Source organism: Xyrauchen texanus, chromosome 6, assembly GCF_025860055.1.
Source record: "Xyrauchen texanus isolate HMW12.3.18 chromosome 6, RBS_HiC_50CHRs, whole genome shotgun sequence".
In the NCBI taxonomy this organism is placed as follows: Eukaryota; Metazoa; Chordata; class Actinopteri; order Cypriniformes; family Catostomidae; genus Xyrauchen; species Xyrauchen texanus.
Genome location: NC_068281.1, coordinates 28211487 through 28234713, shown reverse-complemented (window position 1 = coordinate 28234713; position 23227 = coordinate 28211487). Strand labels below are relative to the sequence as shown.

The 23227-nt window shown below is 36.8% G+C and overlaps 2 protein-coding genes across 2 annotated transcripts in view; one reads left to right on the top strand and one right to left on the bottom strand.

Annotated features, from left to right (window-relative positions):
- Positions 1 to 4798: 4798 nt before the first annotated feature.
- On the top strand, positions 4799 to 10196 carry LOC127644953 (cytochrome P450 7A1-like). The gene is made up of 6 exons (XM_052128413.1): positions 4799 to 4935; positions 6966 to 7206; positions 7321 to 7925; positions 8270 to 8400; positions 8520 to 8698; positions 9017 to 10196. Exons 1-6 carry the CDS (start codon positions 4853 to 4855, stop codon positions 9311 to 9313), a joined length of 1536 nt encoding a protein of 511 aa, XP_051984373.1. The 5' UTR covers positions 4799 to 4852; the 3' UTR covers positions 9314 to 10196.
- A 5868-nt stretch (positions 10197 to 16064) lies between these two features.
- The window catches only part of LOC127644952 (thymocyte selection-associated high mobility group box protein TOX-like), a 74365-nt gene continuing 67202 nt past the window's right edge, over positions 16065 to 23227 (bottom strand). The window contains exons 7-10 of the mRNA XM_052128412.1: positions 22593 to 22673; positions 21614 to 21970; positions 17793 to 17941; positions 16065 to 17571 (exon numbers count right to left, since the gene is read on the bottom strand). Of these exons, the coding sequence (XP_051984372.1) occupies positions 17535 to 17571; positions 17793 to 17941; positions 21614 to 21970; positions 22593 to 22673 (624 nt within the window). The 3' untranslated portion in view covers positions 16065 to 17534. The remainder of the gene's footprint in view (positions 17572 to 17792; positions 17942 to 21613; positions 21971 to 22592; positions 22674 to 23227) is intronic.

Genomic DNA, 23227 nt, shown 5'->3' with positions numbered 1-23227 from the left:
TCAAAAACAGGCTCCCTTTCATCTCACAATCTTCTCTGGCAGTCATCCAATGAAAGTGACTGTTAAATACAATTCAGAGTTTGGCTGGTTATCTCTCATCAGACAACCAGCTCATGCTCATGGCACAGAGGACACATCATACTTTTTATGCTTTAAAAACGAAAATGCTGGTCAGACAATCATTTTGTAAAGATTGAAGTAAAGATTTCAGTGTTGTCAATTTCACTAAAGGCCTTTCACTGGCAGATTAGTCCAAATACAGGTAAGGTTTGCATGAAAATTATGTAAATGAAAGCTGTTTTTCAGACCAGGGAGCAAACCGTAGTACCGAACCCAAGTCTATCTGTAGGAGGTGGTTGCAGTGGAACTGTGACATGGTTCAAGCATGTGAGAACGCAACTGTTACTTGGGACCACACTTGTTCAGGAAGGAAAGCAAATAGCGCATGCATTTTGTCGATTTAAGAATTAGTTGCACAAAAACACACACGTGCACCATGAGTAGCAGGGGAACGTAAGCAGGGCTGCAAATGCATTGCTAACAACCAACTGTCTCCTTGTAAAAGAGATTGTTTGCTCAACCATTTGCAGATTTAACCCCCTTGTTCCCCTTAGTTCTCCTGGACATGCACATCTTCTGATTTATGGCATGTGAAGCAGAGTGGTGCAAGTATCCTTCACTCTGGGGTGCATAATGATGCAAAATCAATAAAAAAACACAAATATAGTGATGTTGCATTCTCCATCATGTACACTGTGCAATGATGTCAGTTGTATGGAAATGTGCCAGGGTTCGACAGAATCATAAAGCGTTTGAAACCAAATCAATGCTGTGGGGGCCTAAAACCAACTAAAACAAGAAATATTGTTATTCATTCTTCAAAAAAACAAAAAACAACAACATGTCAACATATAGATGATTCAAACCTTAAAAAAATATTATTGCTTTTTCCTCTTAGCGTTTTTATTTAAATCAGCAGTAGAAGTGTGGTACTCTATCCTGACAATGATGCGAAAATGACATCACAGTACTGACAGCTATTCTTGTGTACCGGCAGCTGTTATTAGGGGGGACTATCACTAAGATATTTTGTGATTAAATAATGAATGTATCTAAGGTTTAAATAATCAATATACTGTTTAGAGGCTTTCCTATAAGGTAAAGCAAGGGTGGTAGAGGTGTTCTTTACTCACAGAAAAATAAACAATGTCCACACAGTGATGTCTTTTTGGTTATTGTCATTCAGTGAAGCTGCATTTACATAAATTAAGTATTATTCACTGCAATAAACTCTACTGATAAAACCAAACAATTACATGGCTATGTAAGAACCATATTCTCCCACCACCCACACCTGTCTGGTTGCTAACACTTGAAGTCCTTGTCACCTATTCCAGAGCCCTGGTCCCAGCACCCATGTGTTTGCCCTCTAGTGGCTAATTTTACTTAGGCTCCTACATACTGTATTAATATCAATATACTTCATATCAGTACTCAAAGTGACTCGAAAACATCATGTGCAGACATTAAAAGTGAGAAAATGCACAGCTCATGATACAAATATCAAATTGGCAAAATATGCACAGTGTATGTGCTTGCTGAAATTCTTCTCAACCAAATTTCCTCCAGCATATAGCCTGCAAATAGACATGATCTGCCCTGCTGAAGGAACATTTTATTAAACAATTTTCTTCTTCATCGTCATATTTTTAGCTCTTTCTTTCTTTCTTTACCTATGTAAAAGCAGATGCATTGTAATTTTTAGTGGCAAACCACCTACTATTTTCTAACATAAATAAAAACTGGTGTTTTTACCCTGTGTGTCCCTAGTAAATCTGATAAGGTGGTGCAATGTTTAAGAAGATTAAGGCTTTATTAAAAACTTTTTATATACAGTACATACAGTACACTGGTGGCCAAAGGTTTGGAATAATGTACAGATTTTGCTCTTATGGAAAGAAATTGGTACTTTTATTCACCAAAGTGGCATTCAACTGATCACAATGTATAGCCAGGACATTAATAATGTGAAGAATTACTATTACAATTTGAAAAAAATAATAATATTCAGAACTTCTTAAACTACTTCAAAGAGTTGGCATTCTAACTGTTAGTTTGTCCAGATACTCAGGTGACATTTCACCCCACGCTTCCTGTAGCACATGCCATAGATGTGTCTGTCCTGTCGGGCACTTCTCATGCAGCTTACAGTCTATCTGATCCCACAAAAGATCAATGGGATTATGATCCATAACACTCTTTTCCAATTATCTGTTGTCCAATGTCTGTGATTCTTTAAAGGATAAGGAGTGATGGCTGCTGGAAATGGGGCCCGTCTAGATTTAATAAAAAATGCCTTTAGTTAGTGATGGTACTGGTTTTTACATTAGTAATGTCCTGACTATACTTTGTGATCAGTTGAATGCCACTTTGGTGAATTAAAGTACCAATTTCCTTCCGAAACAGCAAAATCTGTACATTATTCCAGACTTTTGGCTGCCAGTGTGATCCTGTGTAGTATATGATTACAACTGAGCATTTATAAGTTTGCATTTCACTGTCCCAGAAACACAAACGTGACTAGATGGGTTTATATGATGGTTTATTATATAAAGAAAAACGTGTAAAAATCTGTGTTCCTTAAAATTTATTTTTGAATCCACATGAAAAGTTCCAGTATCTGTAAAGCTTTATGAATAACTTAATGCCATAGGTGAACCCTTTCACACTGATTTTTATTATTGGTTTGCCCAGGTGATACTACAGTAAACTGTTCAGACAAACATGCTGTGGCTGTTTGTGAGCTGGAACTGAAAAACACGGCAGAAAGAGACACCCTCTCTCTGGATACAGTATTGAGCGAATTGACTGCAAACAGATCAAGAGTGTTTTATCTTGAGTTTCAAGGTCAAATGCATGCCTGACCATTGCGGTGTTAATAATTAAAGTTGATGAGCATGGCCTTCATCTGGCCCTTATCAAAAGAGTTAACTCATTGTGAGGAGTCATATTGTCAGATATTGAGATTGCTTTTGATAAGATCAGAAACAGAATAGGACTAAAAGCTGATTTTTTTTAGTGGGTTCAATTTCCAATAATATCCAAATAGAATGTATAAATTATTGAAATCTTAATTATCACACTTGCATTTTAATAAATTTGATATGAAAAGATAAATGCCACACAGCTTTCTTTCTTTCATTCATTAATTCTTTACTTCTTTCTTTCTTTTAAAATAATGAATATTAAACTAAATATTTCTTTACCCCCAATTTGTCTTTCACATTTATTATCATTTTTCTATTTTAAATGTAATGTTTTTTTTTATTCAATTAAACAAAACATTTAATGAAAACTAAAATTTCATTTGAGTTACATAAAGAATTTTTAAAAGTGTGTCAAAGCTTGAACTCATTGATTGATAATGTAAACGAAGGTTTCAGGTCTCGGTCACAATCAGATCACTGTCAATAAAGCTTTATCCAGAAGTGACCTTTGACAAATTAAGGTTGCAACAGTTTAAACCTCTTAACTTGTAAAAAATATTATATTTGCTTAAAAAACAAATAAATATTCTACCAATTCATACAGATTTCCGACCTTATCTCATCACCAAGAGAAGGATGCACTTACAGTAGGAAACCTCTGTTCAAAATATGACTAATCATTCTCTATACTTGTTGATCTGACACAACAAAATGGTATTTGGGACAAAAAAGATCTTTATTATTATTCTTCAGTTATGTTTTTTACCTCCTGTAGTGCAATGGAATGTTTTCTGTTTATTATTCAAATAACAGATTGGATTAGCTTTTTAGTATTGAATGCAAGCTTATATATGAAAATGGAAAATACATCTGAAATGCCTTAAATTTAACACTGATATAGTAACCTTTGACTTTTCATCATCAATTAGGTTTTGTTGCAATCCAAACATCAAGAACAGTTAAGGTCTGAACATTCATTGTTTAAGACTAGTTTTGTTTTGAGACAATGTTCCAAAAGTTTGGAAGAACAGAACAACTAGTACAGGTTAAGGATTTACATATAAATACATCAACAAGTACAGACATGTAATTATTAAAGTATAGTGCAACTTCAACAGACATGTATACAGGGAAAGGTAATGCTTGTTCTATATTGTCTATAAATATCTCAATAAACAAAATATTTTCAGTATGTTTAAACATACTAAAAACCACACAAATCAAAGACCTTGAAGCTCTTTCCCAACTCTGCAGTACTATCAAAGTACAGTCTACCAGCCCTCAGGTGGAGGTGTCCATGGACTCCGTTCAAGGACACACACACACACACACACACACACACACATGTTGGTGCAGATATCCTTATGAGGATTCTCCATAGACATAATGATTTTAATACTCGAACTATAGATTCTATCCCCTAAACCTAACTCTCATTTAAAAAAAAATGTTAGTATGTTTTTTTAAGCAATTGAATTATGGGGACAATAGAAATGTCCTCATAAATTACAATTATAGCATAACAACCTTTTAATTACCAGTTTGCAACCTAAACATATGTCCTCGTAAACCACCCAAACCCGCCACACACACACACACACACACACACACACACACACACACACACACACACACACACACACACACACACACACCTATGCACAATCTTTTCCTAGAGGCACCTGGCATTTTGTCAGAAAAAAGGGTGGGGGTCAGTCATAAGTTGTTGAGCTACGTCAATGGCTGTGGCTTTTGGCAGACCATATAAAAATGGAAAGAGTTCTAAGACATATGAGGCCTTATGAGAGCATCTTCCAGAATTTCAACCTCACTCAAGGTCCACCAGTTTCTTCACTCCAGCAGTCATGATCTTAAGTATTGCCCTCATTTGGGCCATAGTGGTAGGGCTCTGTTGTTGTCTTTGGCTTATCACAGGAATACGCAGAAGGTAAATAACCACTGAATTGTTGTTGAAATGTTGTGACAACTGATGTTACCTCAAATCCCAATCTCTAGACCTGCTAAATTACTAAAGGTTGTCAAATTACCTGGTGTGGTAAATGTTGCTTATGTTTTATGATCTTAAATTCCATCTTGATTTATTTATTTGATTGGTATTGAATTAAATCAAGATTCAGTTGTCTTAAGGTAAGCATATATGCTGTATACAACAACTGTACTGTGTATATATATATATATATATATATATATATATATATATATATATATATATATATATATATATATATATATATATATATATATATATATCTCATTGCTTGTGCCTGGATGGTTAGAGCAGCTGTTACTATTGTATGAATAGTGGCTGCTGGGCCGTTTCTAGGCATAGGCAAACTAGGAGGTCACCTAGGGCACCACCTGCTTGGGGTGAGGAGGGTGGGGGGAGGCTGCCACAATGCACCTCTCCCCCAAAGGTGATGACCAATAGGGATCTCGCCTAGGGTGCCAAAACGTTCTGAAATGACCCTGGGTGACTGTGTGGTGCTTGGCCAGGTGTAGCGGACTGAACGTGAACTTTCAATTCACGTGACACTGGGGCTTACACACAAACTCCAAAACACTACAGAGGAATTCAATCTACCAGACTTGTATACACAGAAAAAGCTACTTAAATTTGGCTGTGTAAAAGAATTTGAATGAAGACAGAAGTCATAGGGTTCAACGGGGCTAAAGGCTCCATGGGGTAAAAAGGCTCCTTTGAGTTTATTTTCTCCCAAAACACTAAATAGTATCAAAAAATAACACAGGACTTTTCTAAACACATGTTTGGCACTATGCACTGCAAAATGTTGCTGTTCATTGAGATTATTGCATGTAATATCTAAAGGTTTTGAGGCAATTTGATCTAATATTTAATATATTTTTTAAATGTTGTACATTTATGTAGCTAACAAATATCCTGGAAATGATCATATATTTTTTTTAGACAAAATAATTATTTGTCATTTTCAATTTTGTTCAAGGTGATTATATCCCAAAACAAATCAATAACTGTCCAGTAAGTAAAAGGATAGTATTTGGGGTAAAATGTTTACTATTAAACACACAGTGAGGGGAATAGATTTGTTATAACAAATGTTCAAACTGGGCTCACATTAACTCATCTAATCACAGTGGAGATTCATTTAAAAAAATACTTGAAATATAATGAAATGTCAAATGTGATTGAATTGAACAAGAAATGATTCACCTTTTTCTGAAATGTTTATTTTAAATAAGCAGTATCTTAATTTGTTTCTCAAAAAAAGCACATTATTTTTAAAAGTATTTGCATAAGTTGACAAATTCTGCCCTATAACTATTTATTTTCACACAAATGATGATGCTCCATCAATATTCTGTACAAATAAATGTATTTCTTGAAACTTGATTCCCCATTTTACCCTATAAAGTTACACATCCTACAAATGGGACAGGATGTTCTACTTAGTCATCCAAGAATCAACTAGTGAGATAAACATTTTTTTTTAACTGTGGTGCTTTTAAAAGGATGAATTGAAAGAAGCCACTTTTTGTAATGTTTAAGTGTGCTGACAGCCAGGGGCAGATTTAGGCATGAGCGACTTGGACAGCCGCCCATCTTGCGCCTGGGATGCAGATAAGCGGTGCTGGGTCTCTTATTATACCTTCTATTTATTTATTTCATATTTAGCTGTTTTCCTTTTGTATGTCTGTGCTTAGAGTCCATACTGTATATCCCTGAGAAACGTCCACTTACAGATTAAATTGTGATTTGCCTTTATTGCCTTAGTGCTGTTGCATAAAACGAACATTTGCAAATAATCATAAAATCGGTTAACCGCAATTTTTTCGCAGATTGTAATCTAACATCCCTAATACACACATATAGTATGTCCAAGGTGAATTGATCTACACGATAGAACTTGCCAACTTGCTAGATCTTAAACCATGCATTTTGAGCTATTCTAAAATTGTATAACACTGTGGGTGTTTCAGACAGCCTGGGGAGCCTCCAGTGGAAAATGGCTTGATCCCTTACCTTGGTTGTGCTCTTCAGTTTGGGGCCAACCCTTTGGAATTTCTTCGGAGCAGACAGAAGAAATATGGTCACATTTTTACATGCAAAATTGCTGGGCAGTATGTCCATTTCCTCTGTGATCCATTCTCCTACCATGCTGTCATCCGCCAAGGAAGGCATCTGGACTGGAAGAAATTTCACTTTGATGCCTCTGCAAAGGTACAGGAAATACATGCTTGTTTATCGCAGTTATCGCAATTAAGAAGCCTATTATTTTAGCTACTTAAATTGGCAAGAAAAAGTGCATGTGAAGATGTGCATGTGTTTCTGCAGGCATTTGGTCATGAAAGCATGGATCCTAGCCATGGTTACACCACAGAGAATCTGCATCAGACCTTCCTCAAGACCCTGCAAGGAGAGGCCTTGCCTTCTCTAATTGAGACCATGATGGAAAACCTGCAAAGCACCATGTTGCAACCAGGCATGCTGAAGGCAAAACCCTCTGAGTGGCAGACTGATGGTATCTTTGCCTTCTGCTACAAGATCATGTTTGAAGCAGGCTACCTGACCCTCTTCGGAAAGGAACTGGATGGGGACCAGACTGTTGCACGTCAGCAGGCTCAAAAAGCTCTGGTGCTCAATGCTCTGGAGAACTTTAAAGAGTTTGACAAAATCTTCCCTGCTCTGATCGCTGGACTCCCCATTCATGTTTTCAAAAGTGCCTACAGTGCCCGTGAGAACCTAGCCAAGACTATGCTCCACGAGAACCTCAGCAAGCGCGCCAATGTGTCTGACCTTATCTCGTTGCGCATGCTCTTGAATGACACACTATCTACCTTCAACGAGCTGAGCAAAGCCAGGACCCATGTGGCAATTCTGTGGGCTTCCCAGGCCAACACTTTGCCTGCCACCTTTTGGACTCTGTTCTATATGATCAGGTACTACTCCAAGATAGCAAGTGCAAAGCATTCTGCACAGTAGTCACTCCCTAAGGTTATCATTCTGCAAATGGGAAACCACTGATAAATGAGTTGATTGTAGTGGTGGAGATAAGAATGACTCGATCCGATAACTCTTTCTTAACTGCTGATCATGGCAAATACTTTTACTGTTCCTGTATACATAGGCACAAATGTTTCCTTAGAAAGTGATAACTGTAAACCATGAAACTGACTCACAATGTTGTAGAATGATTTTCATTTACTTTAAAAATATAATGCAACATAGAAAAGTTGCACTAATCAACTTGTTAGTTGCTGATGAAACCTCTGCTTGTTTCCAGGTGCCCTGCGGCCTTGAAGGCTGCAAGCGAGGAGGTGAGGAGAACTTTTGAAAGTTCTTATCAGAAAGTTGATCCCACAAAAAATCGACTTGTACTGACAAGGGAACAATTGGACAATATGCCCATTCTAGGTGGGTGGCACTTTGAACATTTTTAAAGATTTATGTTTACGTATTTTTGGTGCGACATCATTAACGCACCAAAAATTGTCATGAGAACTAAAGTTTCCCCTTGATTTCGTAAACAACAGACAGTATCATTAAAGAGGCTATGAGATTGTCCAGTGCATCCCTAAACGTGAGAGTGGCCAAGACTGATTTCCTTCTTCACCTGGACAACAAAGAGTCTTACCACATCCGCAAAGATGATGTAATAGCTTTGTACCCCCCGATGCTTCACTTTGATCCTGAGATCTATGACGATCCTCTGGTGAGTATATATTCTATTAGCTGGTGTTTAATAAGAAATTGACAGTTTTTTCTTGAGCTTCTTTTTAAATATGTCCAAAGAAGCCTGTATAGAGTAAGTATGTACAGTATGTCAACTTTCCAAAGGTATTTGATGTCAACTACCCAAGATGTTTGAAAGTTGACATGTCCTTTAAAGCTTTTGGTTACAAAAAAAGTCTGAAATATGAACTTGAAATGTGTCAATTACCAATATGGGATTTGTACAGTATTGTGTATTAAATTTAAAATAATTCTCCTCATAAATGTTTATGCTTTATGTTAATTTTGCCGCAAACAGACATACAAGTTTGATAGATACCTTGACGAGAATGGACAGGAGAAGACCAGCTTTTACAGAAATGGACGCAAGCTTCGTTACTATTACATGCCCTTCGGCTCTGGGGTGACAAAGTGTCCGGGCCGCTTCTTTGCTGTGCATGAGATGAAGCAGTTTCTTTCTCTAATTCTCTCGTATTTTGAGATGCAACTTTCGGACTCTGATGTGAAAGAACCGCCACTGGACCAGTCTCGAGCCGGCCTGGGTATTCTGCAACCTACCCATGATGTCGAATTTCGATACAGACTCAAAACGTAATAAGGATCGAACACTTATTTATTGACTCAACCGTGAACTGTAAATAATGTATATTTTGTGTCATATCCAGCCAGATGAATGTAAATAGGATTCAGTTGTTTTTTCCAAACTTCCTAAAATCTCTCACATATCAGCTTGAAAAGAAGGAAGAGGTGGCCTGGGTAGCTCAGCGAGTAAAGACGCTGACTAACACCCCTGGAGTTGCGAGTTCAAATCCAGGGTGTGCTGAGTGACTCCAGCCAGGTCTCCTAAGCAACCATATTGGCTCAATTGCTAGGGAGGGTAGAGTCACATGGGGTAATTTCCTAATGGTCACTATAATGTGGTTCTTGCTCTTGGTGGGGCACGTGGTGAGTTGTGCGTGGATGCCGCAGAGAATAGTGTGAAGCCTACACGCGCGCTACATCTCTGTGGTAACACGCTCAACAAGCCAAGTGAAAAGATGCACGGATTGATGGTCTCAGACATGGAGGCAACTGAGATTCATCCTCCGCCACCCAGATTGAGTCACTATGTCACCATGAGGACATTGGTAGGCATTGGGAATTGGGTATTCCAAATTGGGGAGAGGAAAAAAAAAAGACACTCCTTTTACAATTTTAGTTACATTTACTGCACTTGAGCCGTGTCCATAGCATTCAACTCAATTTCTGATTTGTATAACAACTGGCCAATAAACAAATATGCTATTGTACATTAATTTGAAAATGTAATCAGTACCAGCCTGTTTCATTGGCTTTTTTTCAATTTTTCTTATGTTATGTGCTTTATAATGCTTGTGTGCATATTGAATTATTAACCTAAACATCAGAGTGTGTTTTTTATTCTTTAAATGCACCCATTTAAGGGAACCAACCAAGATTTCATAAAAAAAGAGAAAAAAGATTTTGCTTCCTAGTATTAGTATTGGTAATTGATTATAGTATTGATGATCAACCAGTGTAGTAGTAATTAGTAATTTTGTAGTTAAGTAGCAGTAAAATGAACAATTTTACATTATACCAGATGTTTTCTATATATTATACTGTCTATCCATAAATTATATTTTATATAACAGTATTGAATTATATAAAAATATAATCCAACCAATCACTTCAAAAAGAATTTGTTTGTATATTTTTAACTGTTCAGACAAGATTATTTAATCCAAAAATTTTTACAAATGAGAATGTGACCAGCAAAAGCAATTAATGTTCTACATTCATTACCTCCTGCGTTCTTACACCATCACAATCACCACGTTTCAGTGAGTTGACATCTGTCAGGGGTGGTGGGCTAGTGTGCAGGGTCCTCTAACCTTAGGCCACACCTGTTAACCTTGTCCATAATCTCTGTTAGCATTATCTAAGCACACAAATTGTCAAAAGTAATCCTGACACTGACCTAAATCTAGTATAATTAACATATTTAGGTTGTGCCAGACAAATTGTATATAAATATTAAAGTGACTCTTAGTAACCCTGAACTGACAATCCGACTATCCATTGTGAAAGAGTGTACTCGTGTGCACTTTAGTGCCCAGCTGTACACTTTGACCTTTGATCCCATTACATAAATGACCTGCCAACATGCACATGAATATGTACACTTTACTAAAGAATGGGAAGTTTGGATTAAATTTATAACATTACACAGTTCAAAAAGTATTAGGACAGATAAGCCACTCTAACAATTTTGGAATGCCATTATATTGGATAACAAAATATCAAACCAATGGAATTTATTGTAAAGACAGATAGCACAAGAACACTTTTCAAGCAAAACATTTAACTAGAAGAAGTCGGTTTGGTTTAAAATGACAAAACAATAGATATCCTGTTCAAAATTGAGATAAAAAAAAATATTTGGATACTTTCTGTTTGTCAAACTTTGGTGGAACATGGAATACACATGTGGATTCTCTGGACACCTGTGTGAACTTGACTTCATAAATCCACTGAAAATTACATTGAGATCAGGCTCAGAAAAGTGGAGTAAGTGCAAGTAAAGGTCTATCATCATTTGTTTGCAGATGTCACATTTGCAAGTGTGACTTAAGCATTCAAAAGTGTCTAAATACTTTTTGGAACATCTATATAGCTCAGACATATGGTGGCCTTAATGATCTTAATGCTGACTTTAATTACTGTAATCATCATATACATCAATGAGTATTAAGGCCTTACAATAACATTGCTTTATATTTAAAACAATCCCTTGGATACACATATTCAATAATAGTTGAATATATAAATAACACTTCAGATGTAGCAGGGTAAAGATCCAGTGACTGAGAAAGAATGAAATAAATTAGTTCAGTGATGAAAAGATGCTGTTATTATTATTATTTTCTTTTGCCTTTTTCCTGAACTTGATGACAGAGCAAGCAGACAGATGCTGTTTCCCAAGGTAAATAACACATCTGAATTAGTTGTTTGCTTGCGAGCTCGATGACTTTTATTTTTTAGCAGGACTGGAGTTGAGTTGTTTGTGCAAGTCTGTCAAGAGTCTGTCAGGACACACTAGCACATTGTAGGTTATTATCAGTTATGCTGTAGCTTATAAATTATGTAAATTCCAAGTAACATTTTGGCATTTTAGACTAAAGCCATTTGGTTTGAGTTTCTATATATTGTTATTTAAAGGAATATTCTAGGTTCAATACAAGTGAAGCTCAATGGACAGAATTTGTGGCATAACGTTGATTACCACAAAAATCAATTTTGCCTCGTCCCTCCTTTAAAAAAAGGCACAAATCGAGGTCACACATTTGTGGAGGGTTTAAAGGCAGAAATGTGGAGCTTATATTTTTATAAAAGCATTCATTCTTCTGTTAAAACTTTATTATTTGAGCTGTAAATTTTCTTCAAATTGTAATTTTTACAGTCATTCCACAGAAAAGGTTAGTAAGCGATTGTATCTCACTAAAATCATATTTACATGTACGTATATTGTTTACGTCATGTGTCTATACTTTTAAAAAAGGGACTATTAACATTCAAAAACTGGCCCCCATTCAATTGCATTGTAAGTGTTTTTTGTTTGTTTTTTTAAGAAAGGGAGGGATGAGTTGAAATACAAAATAGTATTTTTTGAGGTAATCAATATTATACCAGAAATACTGTCGATTGAGCTTAACATGATATTAACTGAACATTCCTTTAATTTAATAAGGAAAGTGTACAGAGGGTGTAATTGAAAACTGGAGTAGTCCATTATGTTATATTATCTTAACAGCTTTGAAATGATAATCACAAGGCCATTGTAATTTATGGGTAATGATATGGAATTCAGATATGGATATGGATTATTGAGTGACAAAAGTTTCTGCTGTTTTGACAAGCTGATCCCTTTTACTGAGTGCTTGATGGATCTTAACAAATAGGTAAATCCTATTAAATAACAAAAATTGGCCATTTAGTTCATGCATTTCTTCTCCGCCAGTGAAAATAGTTCCAAAAGTGTGATCAATTCTATTTTTGTAATGAGCTGAGTAATGATTTAATGACTCACTTATCATAACATCAAATAAAGTCATTTGTGAGACAGTGAAGCTTCCAATCAGATTCAAGGACTGGAACTAACTATTGCATAATTGATCTGAAGAAACCAGGTGTAAATGACTTAACATGCTGCTGTAAGCTCTCTGTGGTTCACTACTCAATAACTGACATGCTACTGTAATTGTTTAAGACAACAGGATTACATAATGGGCAAGCTCAAACACCGTCATCAAAAAACAGTCACCTCTTACAAAGTCAGTCAACCAAAGGTCAGAATATTGGCCTTTTGCTCTCTTTTAAAAAATAAAAAATGTATGACTCACTTATCATATATATTAAAGAAGATAATTTGTGATACAGTGAGGCATCCAACCAGAGGACTGGAACTACCTATCTTTCTAAATTTTCATTTAGATTACGTTTCATTTTTTAATCTATCCATTTGTAATATTTGGAACAAGTAGTTTTATAAAGAATATCACTCTAATCATTTGTGCAAATACCTGTACTGTACATTCAGGGTAATATTTGCTGTGAGCTGAAGTGAAATGTACAGTATATTCTGTCTTAAGCCCATGAGGTTTATTTACTCATACAGATGCAGGAATTGAAACTTGTTCGTTATTAAAGAAACTATTTATTCTGGTAATGCATATGGGGAATTTAAAGCAGAGCATTATATTCCTAAGAGTGGGAGTAAAGTGTGATCTGAAGAAACCAGGCATAAATGACTTAAAATACAGCTGTAAGCTCTCTGTGGTTCACTTCTCAATAACTGACATGCTACCGTAATTGTTTAAGACAATAGGATTACCATCATGGGCAAGCTCAAACACTGCCATCAAAAAACAGTCACCTCTTACAAAGTCAGTCAACCAAAGGTCAGAATATTGGCCTTTTTTTTTATGACATTTCCTTTAAATATCATATTTTGTTGTGTGTAAAAAAAATATATATATATATATAAAAAGGAAATTATTTCCAGATTTATGGGAACCATTTAACCATTTATCTGCACATGTTTTTGGGGGTTAATATTGGTCAAGACCCCTTTATAGAAGGGGTATAACAAATGGTTTTAAGATAATTTTTTATTAAATACAGTATAACTGTAACCACTAGTGTACATACTTTTCATACCAGTGAAACAGAAGTGCAGTATGCAAATTGGGATTCAGGTCTGCAAACATAAATTTGGCAGTGACCCGTTTTGTTCTCATTGGTTTAGAAACATTTATATACTGTATATCTTTTTAACCTTAAAGGAATAGTTCACCCAAAAAAGAAAATTCTCTCATAATTTACTCACCCTCATGCACTCCCAGATGTGTATTTATTCTTTCATCTGCTGAACACAAGTGAAGATTTTTAGAATCTGTGCCAAAATCTTTAAGCTCCAAAATCCACATAAGGGCAACAAAAATGTACTCCAGATGACTCCAGTGGTGAAATCAATGTCTCCTGAAGCGATATGATAGGTGTGGGTGAGAAACAAATCAATATCAAAGTTATTTTTTACTGTAAATTCTTCTCCCTGCTCAGCCAATCTCCAACTTTCATTTTTACCTTCTTCTTCTTCTGCTGTTTGGTGATTCACATTCTTCCTGCATATTGCCCCCTGCTGGGCAGGGAGGAGAATTTAATATAAAAATGTACTTACAAATTTATCTGTTTCTCATCTAAACCTGAACACATGGATTTAACCACTTGGATTACTTTTATGCTGCCTTTATGTGGGTTTTGGAGCTTCAAAATTTTGACAACCATTCACTTGCATTGTATGGAGCAACAGAGCTGAAATATTCGTCTAAAAATCTTAATTTTTGTTCTGCAGAAGAAAGAAATGAATACACAACTGGGATGCTGGGAAGGTGAGAAAATAATGAGAATTTTCATTTCTGGGTGAACTATCCCTTTAACAAGGCTATTATAAGACTGTTATGGTTTCAACTGAAAGGCAAAAGCAAGACCTTAACTAATTCATTTCTTTTTTTCTTTTTTGCATGGATACCTTATCATCAACTGTTTTTGAATAGCTAGTTACAAAGGGTGTGGTCTCAGTGGAAGGATTTGGATGAAGTGATAAGTATCAGTAGTTGTACCATCTGCTAACCCTTTTGTTAGTCACATTGGTGAATCTCATTGTTAAAAAAAATAAATACTATTTAGCTGTCAAAAAAAAAGAGAATTTATCCAGAACATGACTCATCGTTTTACTCCGGGGAAAAATGAAAGCATCTTGTTCAAACAAACAGGCACGTATGAATGATATTAGAACTTATGGCAACCCGTGAGAATATGTGTCCACACCATAAATCACGCCACATGTCTACTGTATTCCTGCCTTTGACCACTAGATGGAAATATTTTGCCATTGTAAAACACCATGACGAGCTATGACGTTAGAAAACCTCAACCTTGTTTTACCTCAAACTATATCTAATAAACAATACTAGCTGTGCATAATTAACGATTTATATTGTTATGAATCTAGATCCAGTGGGACCTTTTAATAAGCCTCTGTGGCAGGAAATAATTAACCTGCCACTCTAATCTTCAAGACTCTATAAACATATGTGGGACTGACCAACAATCAGTTACATCTCAGTTCCCATGAAGAATGAAGGAGAGAAAAAGTAGATGATTTTGTCAGGAGGGACATTGGAGACTAAAGAGCATACTCAGTCCTCTGATTATCCCTCAACTCTATGCATTAGTTTGAATATGCAGTATGTAAATGTAAGGTTGTAGTATGATTTAGAAACTTTAACACATGTTAAATGAAATTATATTGTTTCATTAGTTTGATGTCCTTAATGTTTGTGGATAATGGAGATAAAAGATTTATAGATACAATCTGTGCAGAAAAGCCATGATATGCAGATTTATATATTAGCAGGACAAACATTAAGGAACACTTTTATTTTAAAGCTAGATAAGTTCATGCAGTGTTTAGTCTCACTATGAATCTCTATGGCAGGGCAGGAATGTGGTCTTGACATTGGGTGGTTTATTTGTGCTGTGTTCATGGTTGGAAGATCAATTATTATACTCTGTAGCAACAGTGCTGTGACCCAGTTATGAGATATAATTGAGGAAGAGAATTAGTTTTATTAATTATATATAAACTCAGACTTGACTCTTCTTAGTGTGCAAAATATTATGAGAATATAAATGTTTCAGATAAAATTCAATACAAATATTTTTAATTCCAAGTAATGATCACACTTGACACACTGATTAATTACTGCACAAAAATGCAGGTTTGCCTTTATTTATTTTCAAACACAATAAAAACTAAATAAGAATTATTCACATTGTTGCCTGGATCAATTCTGTCAAAACAAATGAACAGAAAAATATCCCTGGAACTCTAACATAATTACTCAAAAACACCTACAGTTATTGTTTTCCTTCATAAATAGGCAAGTACCATAAAAAGATCTCATATAGACACAGTGTAGAGGAATAGTAAATGATCAGCCATATGCCAGGGTTATACAGCAACTCTCCAATCTGCCACTGTCTCTTCTAATTAACACCGTATAAGCATCTGAGAGTTTCATACACATAGTTTGGATGACATTAATCAATATGCCAGAAGTGATACAAAAGAAGTATTTTGTGTAATACAAAATAAACTTTTCTTTAGGACTTTCCTTAATGAATCATTTCATGCTACCTCGCAGGTTGATGGAATCAACCTTTACTTCAGTAAACTTTGGAAAAGAATATTCAGTCTCATTTTAATCAACGGGGACTCCCGATGCCAAGAAATTACCCCTCTTGGCTAATTATCCCTTTTCGAGTTTTAAATGAACTGGTGTGGTCCAATTCAAAATCACATAGTTACTAGAAAAAAAAAAGTTTAATTATTTTACTCTAGGAGTAACACAGATTCTATTTACAGCTTGAAATGAGGGCTAAAACAACCCATCTGGCCATTCATAATGTTCCTATGAGTGACTGTTTTATACTTGCAACAGAACTCTGTTTCTAAGGCAGTTGACTAGAAAAGATCATTACAGCGAGGAAGAATGATACGACGAGAAAAGGTGTGAGGAAGGAGGGGTCGGAGAGGGGAAAATGCAGGAGTCATATCATCCACATTCTTTTTTTGTGGGTTTTTGTTTTTCAGATTGCTATTTTTTTCCTCTATACAATAAAAGAAGTTCTGTTTTGGTTTTCGTTCCGCTGTTTGTCAGCGAGAGCTTGGAGTCTCTGACACACAGCAATAAGTGCTTAGAAACCGATGGATTGACATACCCGTCCTGCAAGGCAAATTGACCAATGCTATTTTCTTAAAACCATGAGAAATCTCAAATAAAACACACATCTAGAGAGTTTTTTTTTTTATACACTGCCTCTTATTAGGTATGTAACAAGGAACCAAACAATAGGAGGGCATTAAAAGACAATATAATTAGAGAGAGGTGATTGCATTTAAACAACTTTTTAGCATACAATTTACATGTTCATGCTTTGATGATTTAAATTCTATTTTAGCGATCCAAAATGTCTGAATGTCAGAAGCTAAAAGGAGATACAAATTCCAAACCCACCGCGGTAGGGTGCACTAAAGTGTTAGTCATGAGAAAGAAAACATTCAAACAATGTTTTGCTGATGCGTGGATTGTGTCTAGTCTAAAATAGTGCCTGAATAATCAGGCCCTGAACAGCTGTACTGGGATGAGGAACTGCCTTGGTCCTGTGAGCATGAAGGAGTGTGAGGGTCTCAATCAGGTCAGATACAGGGCTTTGTCCCTCTGCAGAGCTCTACGGAGGGAAATATAAACACATCAAAATGGCTGCCACAAAAATCAGAAGCAGTTATGTGATACAGCGGTTTCTGAAGACACCTTAAAAAAGGTTGCATTAAAGGATTTTATGAATGAATTTCTATTATTTTCTGGATTATTGAATTAAGCATCCAAGATTTACGTGGGCATTACTGCCTGTGGTATATTTTAATGGGTGGGGGTGGTTTGAGCACTCACCCGTTGCCGCAGTAGTCAGAGGTCCAGTCCAGACCCTGAGTCGGTCCATTCCTGCAGCCGGTGCGGTAGTCCATTGAAGGAGATAGACCGGGTCCAGCGGAGGATGTGACATTTACCATGCTCTGATACTCTGCCTGAAGAGGAAACCCCTGAGAGGGAGAACACAATGGAAAATTACATATTAGATATTACATATTGCAGGTCCCACAGAGACTAGGCTCATAGTGCAGAAATCTGGAAAACAAATTGGAATTGTTTAGTACAAATAATTACATGTGTTCCAGAAATGGGTAACACGTTATAATAAGGTTCTATACAATAAAATTAGTTTAATTAGTGTTAACAAAAATTTTAAAATCATTGTATTTAGCACAATGTTAAGTGAAAAATGAATAAAACAGTACGTTGAGCTGAATCAAGCTCTGGGATCTGAATGCTTAGCCAGCCTTCCTGTTTTTCTGGAGAGTGAGTGAGAAACCAGACCAAACCACAAACCAGCTCGTCCAATCTAATTCAATGTAGCAAACATCCTACACGATGTGAAGTGGACATGATGACAGTGTAACGCAACCAGCCTCAATTGAGCATTAATGAGGAATTGCATTCGGTGGTTGGTTGAGGGGGGTTAGGTTGGTGGGGATAGACGAAAAATAAACGAAGCACATATTTTGATTTGAAGACTTCTTCTCTGTTCTTAGCCTAAGAAAGACTGCATGTGAACGGGAAGTTAATCTCAGTGGTACACAAGAGAATCTGCCTGAAAGAGCAAGACAGCAGGTGGCTGCGTTTTTTCCCCCTCCAGAGATTCTACCTATTCATGAATTGTTCCTCAAATTCTTCTCCTTCATTCGATCACAAAGGCTCCATCTGCCCCTTTGTGTCCCTCACCCCCAACACCGCCCCACCTCCCCCACCCTGCCTCGGCTCACCGAAAAAGTTTAACTGCACGTTTTTGTTTGCTCTTCACAAATATGCAAAAATGAACGAGGATTATTACTACTGTTTGCATTTAAAACTCTCCCATAAAGGCAGAATCTGTGGAACAGGCTTAAGAAGTCCCCACAAGGAGAGAAAAGCCAAGTTTAAGCATTCACACTCTCCTCCAAAAGATTGACATACCCATACAAGGAGCCCTGTGGTAATCTAAAATTGGACTACAGTCAAATTCACACTACAATCTAAATGAAAATCAGACCCCCCACATGACAATGATCATCCACAGAACTAGTTAGTTAATTTTCCTGCTAAGGAGTGATAAAAAGAAGCACAAGAAATTCAATCAAGTAGTTGCTCTTTTAAATACAATGTTTCCCAGAATTCCCAGCGGGCTCAGGAAGACAAACTTACAACAGTAGGCCTTTCATATTTAAATATAGATGCTTTACTTTTCACGGCAACAGTTTCAATTGGAAAAATGTTTAATATTTTGGTCTTTGATGGAATCAATACATTATCATAAAATTCCACCAAACAAAACAACAAAAGTAAAACAAAACACCAACAAAAATAACAAAAACAATACAATGCATTGTCAGGGTAGCACATCACTCAAAGAACAAACACCTGTCATAGGATAAGCGTGTCACCTGTTCTCCTTACCACCTGAATCTTCTCTCTTTATGAAGCTAAACCCTATTTTTTATGCAAGACAATGCGATTCTCCCTCCCTCCCTCCCTCCCTTTTCTCCAGCCAGTCCTGCCTCCCAGCTGATGCTCATCTCTTAAAGAGCTTGAAAGCACAAGGGCACTATTCATTAGGACCTCATTACAACCTCATCTCAATCCCACTGAAGTTCCAGCACAACTCAGGCACTATTAAGATGTGAAACGAATCAACATGGAACTCTTAACGACATTCTCACCATCACAGTGAGTGTTTAAGGAGACTTAGGCTTCAAACCTCTCTTTAACCACCTCTATTTGAGATCTCTATTAGGGGAACAAGGGTTTAATTAGCACTGGTGCTAATAAGACTGAGTGCACTCTGGATTGATGAAACGGGCTGTTGCTTACACAAGGCAGCTGTTGAAACACCTCCCTCACATGTTAAAGCAGAGGAGGCAATAAACCCAGTAAAGGCTATTTCAAAGGAGGTCATTTTCTCTTTAATTTGATTTTCTTTTGTATGCGAGTATGTATGTGAATGGGTAGAGCTTTTATTTAGTTTCACTTCTTTGCCGTTATCTACCCTGCTGAAAAATCCAGTTTAAGCTGATAGCTGGAACATTGTAGCTGTTTATTAGCGGTTTATTAGCTGGCTGATTGATCAGCTTCCATGCTTCAAAACACCAGCTTGACCACCTTAAGATGGTACATATGACTAGCTGGTTGCTGGTTCAAGACAGTCTACAAGGTTGGACCAGCTAGAAACTAGCTACCATAAGATGGATTTTCCAATGGGGTATGTCCTTAAAAGGCTAAACAAAACCCTGTTTGGTGAGCAAAAGAAAAGCCTTCTCCTATACACTTTAGCAGAGAACTAATTTCATTTCCTTCGCCCAGTCTGAAAAACTGTTTTCATCAGATAGCTGCAGTGTTTTGTCTTCCACACTGATGTATTCATCAATCTCAATGAGGGTTTTTTGTGCAACCTTAAGTCACATCCAAATCCTAATGCATCTGTTTATTACAGAGAGAAAATTGAAAATCTGTCTGTGTGATACGCTGGGATTTTTTTTGCACAGCGTGGACATAAAACAAGCTGGCAGATATTAATGGTTTCTCTCTTGACCTCATACGCCAGCACGAGAGATAGGCTGAAGGGGCCGGAAATGATGAAAAATGAATCGGTGCAGCATCTGCTGCATAAACAGCACTTCCTCCACTCTTGCATTTATACACACACACACACACACTCTGCTATCTGTTCTACCATAATGTACAATGGAAATTGGAGAGTATCAGACAACACAGTTTCTTGAAGAGGTTTATGGAAAATAGGCTGGCGGAGGAGCAAACCCTTTAATTGGCCCGACCCATTGTCTGTCATACCTCTCTGTGGTCTTGGCTTAATAATATTGAAAAGGCTGGTAATGTCTCCCTTTATTTAAGTTTACATGAAACTCTGTTTGCAACCCAATTTATTTCTGTAGTGTGACGCATTTCAGTGTGAAAAAGGATATTAAAAACTGTACGGTAGGACTTGATTTTATCCAGCGGTAATTGATTAGATTGTGTTAAATGGTCTCTAAATGACAGGTAATTGACAGGGAGGGGTTGAAAAATAAGAGGACTTGGTGACATTATCCAAAAAAGATAGTTGTTACAGAGGTTGAGCATTATTTCTGTGGAATGATATGCACTTATGAATTGTTTTAAGCATGTAAATAGGATAAATTTTATTTTCATGGTTTGTGGCTTTGACAGTATGACTTTAAATATTTGGGTTTTCGGATGTGTGGGTGAGGAATAATGATAAACTGACATGGCATCTAAAATTGTTTAAACTAATTTAATTTACACTAATTTAAACTAGTTTATTTATAAATCGGCACATGCCGATCATCTTATTAATTAGTCGGCCTGGTCGATCTATCAGCGTAACACTAGCAAAGCTCTATTACATTTACATGTATGCATTTGGCAGATGCCTTTATCTAAAGCGACTTACAGTGCACTTATTACAGGGACAATCCCCCAGAGCAACCTGGAGTTAAGTGCCTTGCTCAAGGACATAATGGTGGCGGCTGTGGGGATCGAACCTGCAACCTTCTGATTAGCAGTTATGTGCTTTAGCTCACTACGCTACCACTACTCCTTTTGTACATTGATGTTCAGAAAATATTTATAAGGTAGTGTTATGTAATTAATGTGTGTCTCACCTGGGCCATGGAGGGGGAGTGCATGGGCAGAGGGTGACTGCCAAGCTGCTGTTGCTGCTGGTGGAGACTGAGGTGCTGGTGTAAGGGGGGGCTGATCTGCAGTGGAGGGGGGGATGAGCCAGTCATGCTGCCCATGCTCACCGCTCCTGGCATGGATGTGCTGGGCCGGGACGAACCACCTCGGGCTAGGCCTGGCTGCATTGGGGACAGGTGGGGACTGAGCCCTGGCTGCTGGTGGTATGGATGACCCATGTAGATACTTGGGTGAGACTGGCCTGCCCCGGAAAACACTGATAATTTGGGTCCGAGCATCTGAGAGGCCTGCGATACCTTCACATCCCCTGGGTCATTGTAGCTCTAGAGTGGGAGAATGAAAGAAACATTGAAGCTCAACCTGCCTTAAAATGAATATCTCTAAACTGCCAATAATGCAAAAAGTCCTTTTCTTAATTAGTATTTTGGTGTAATGGAAATGGTGTAGGAAAAATAAACGCAATTCAAAACATTCTGTATTCTGATTTTATTTTTTACCTAAACGGTTTCATGTGGTACTGTAATATCTAAATTAAATTAATCTATTTAACTAATTAATCTATTTAACTTAATATAAATTTATTCAAAAATAAACTTAATATGTCTGAATCAACTTTAATACATTAGGTTACACCAACAAAACCCATTTTTAAGGATCAGATCAAGTAGAAATAACTCCTCAAAGTAACAATTGCAGGTAACCACTTTTTACAGTGTAAAGTCCATCATACACAAGTTGGCATCTCAAGTGAATATATCTTCGTTTTAAGGAAATTCAGATTTTTTTACTAGAAAACAAAACAAAAACACTGATACATTTTTTATTTTTTTTATTATAAAATGTTCTTTATCCAGTGAAACAAGATCTCAAAATGTGCCTTAACAATAAACATGACCGTTCTAAAACTCATACGCATATCTCAATAACCCACAGTCATTTACATACCTGAGACACAAGGCTTGCTCTGTAGGCAGCCAGCTGTTTGAGGTACTCCTTCTTTGCAGTCTCTGTTTTTTTCTTGTACACCTGTCATGATCAAACAAACAAAGAAAAAAAATATATTAAGAGGCCACAGCCATTCTCCATGTTCCTGTGCACAATTATTCTTAGAAATCTATCTAATGGCAGTCCATTTATGAGCCATAATGTGTAATTGTTGGTGGAGCACTGAAATGGTGCTTGAGTGCAGCCCTCTTTATCCATCGCTTGTTCTTCTGCCTTTATGGACTGTCCATATTTCCCCTTTGTGTTGGGCCATATGTGTAATTATTTGCCCATCAATACATCTGTGCTGTTATTATCTCGAACCAATAGACCTCTACTACAAAGAGGGGGGAAAAGACAAGCAGGAAAAAAAACCAGCAGAGAGATATGATGTTCTTTTATCAGGCAAACATCCTCTCTTGAGTAAAAGGACTGTTAAGTGTTTTCATCAGCTTCACTGGCTGAGTGTTGTACACAGTAAAAAAAAGAACAAAAATCAACGACTACAGAAAAATAAAAGAGACTAATTTAGCTTTTTATGACTGTCTGGTGGCTTCAGTAAGACATGAAATGAAAAGCTACAGTAGGCTGGTAGT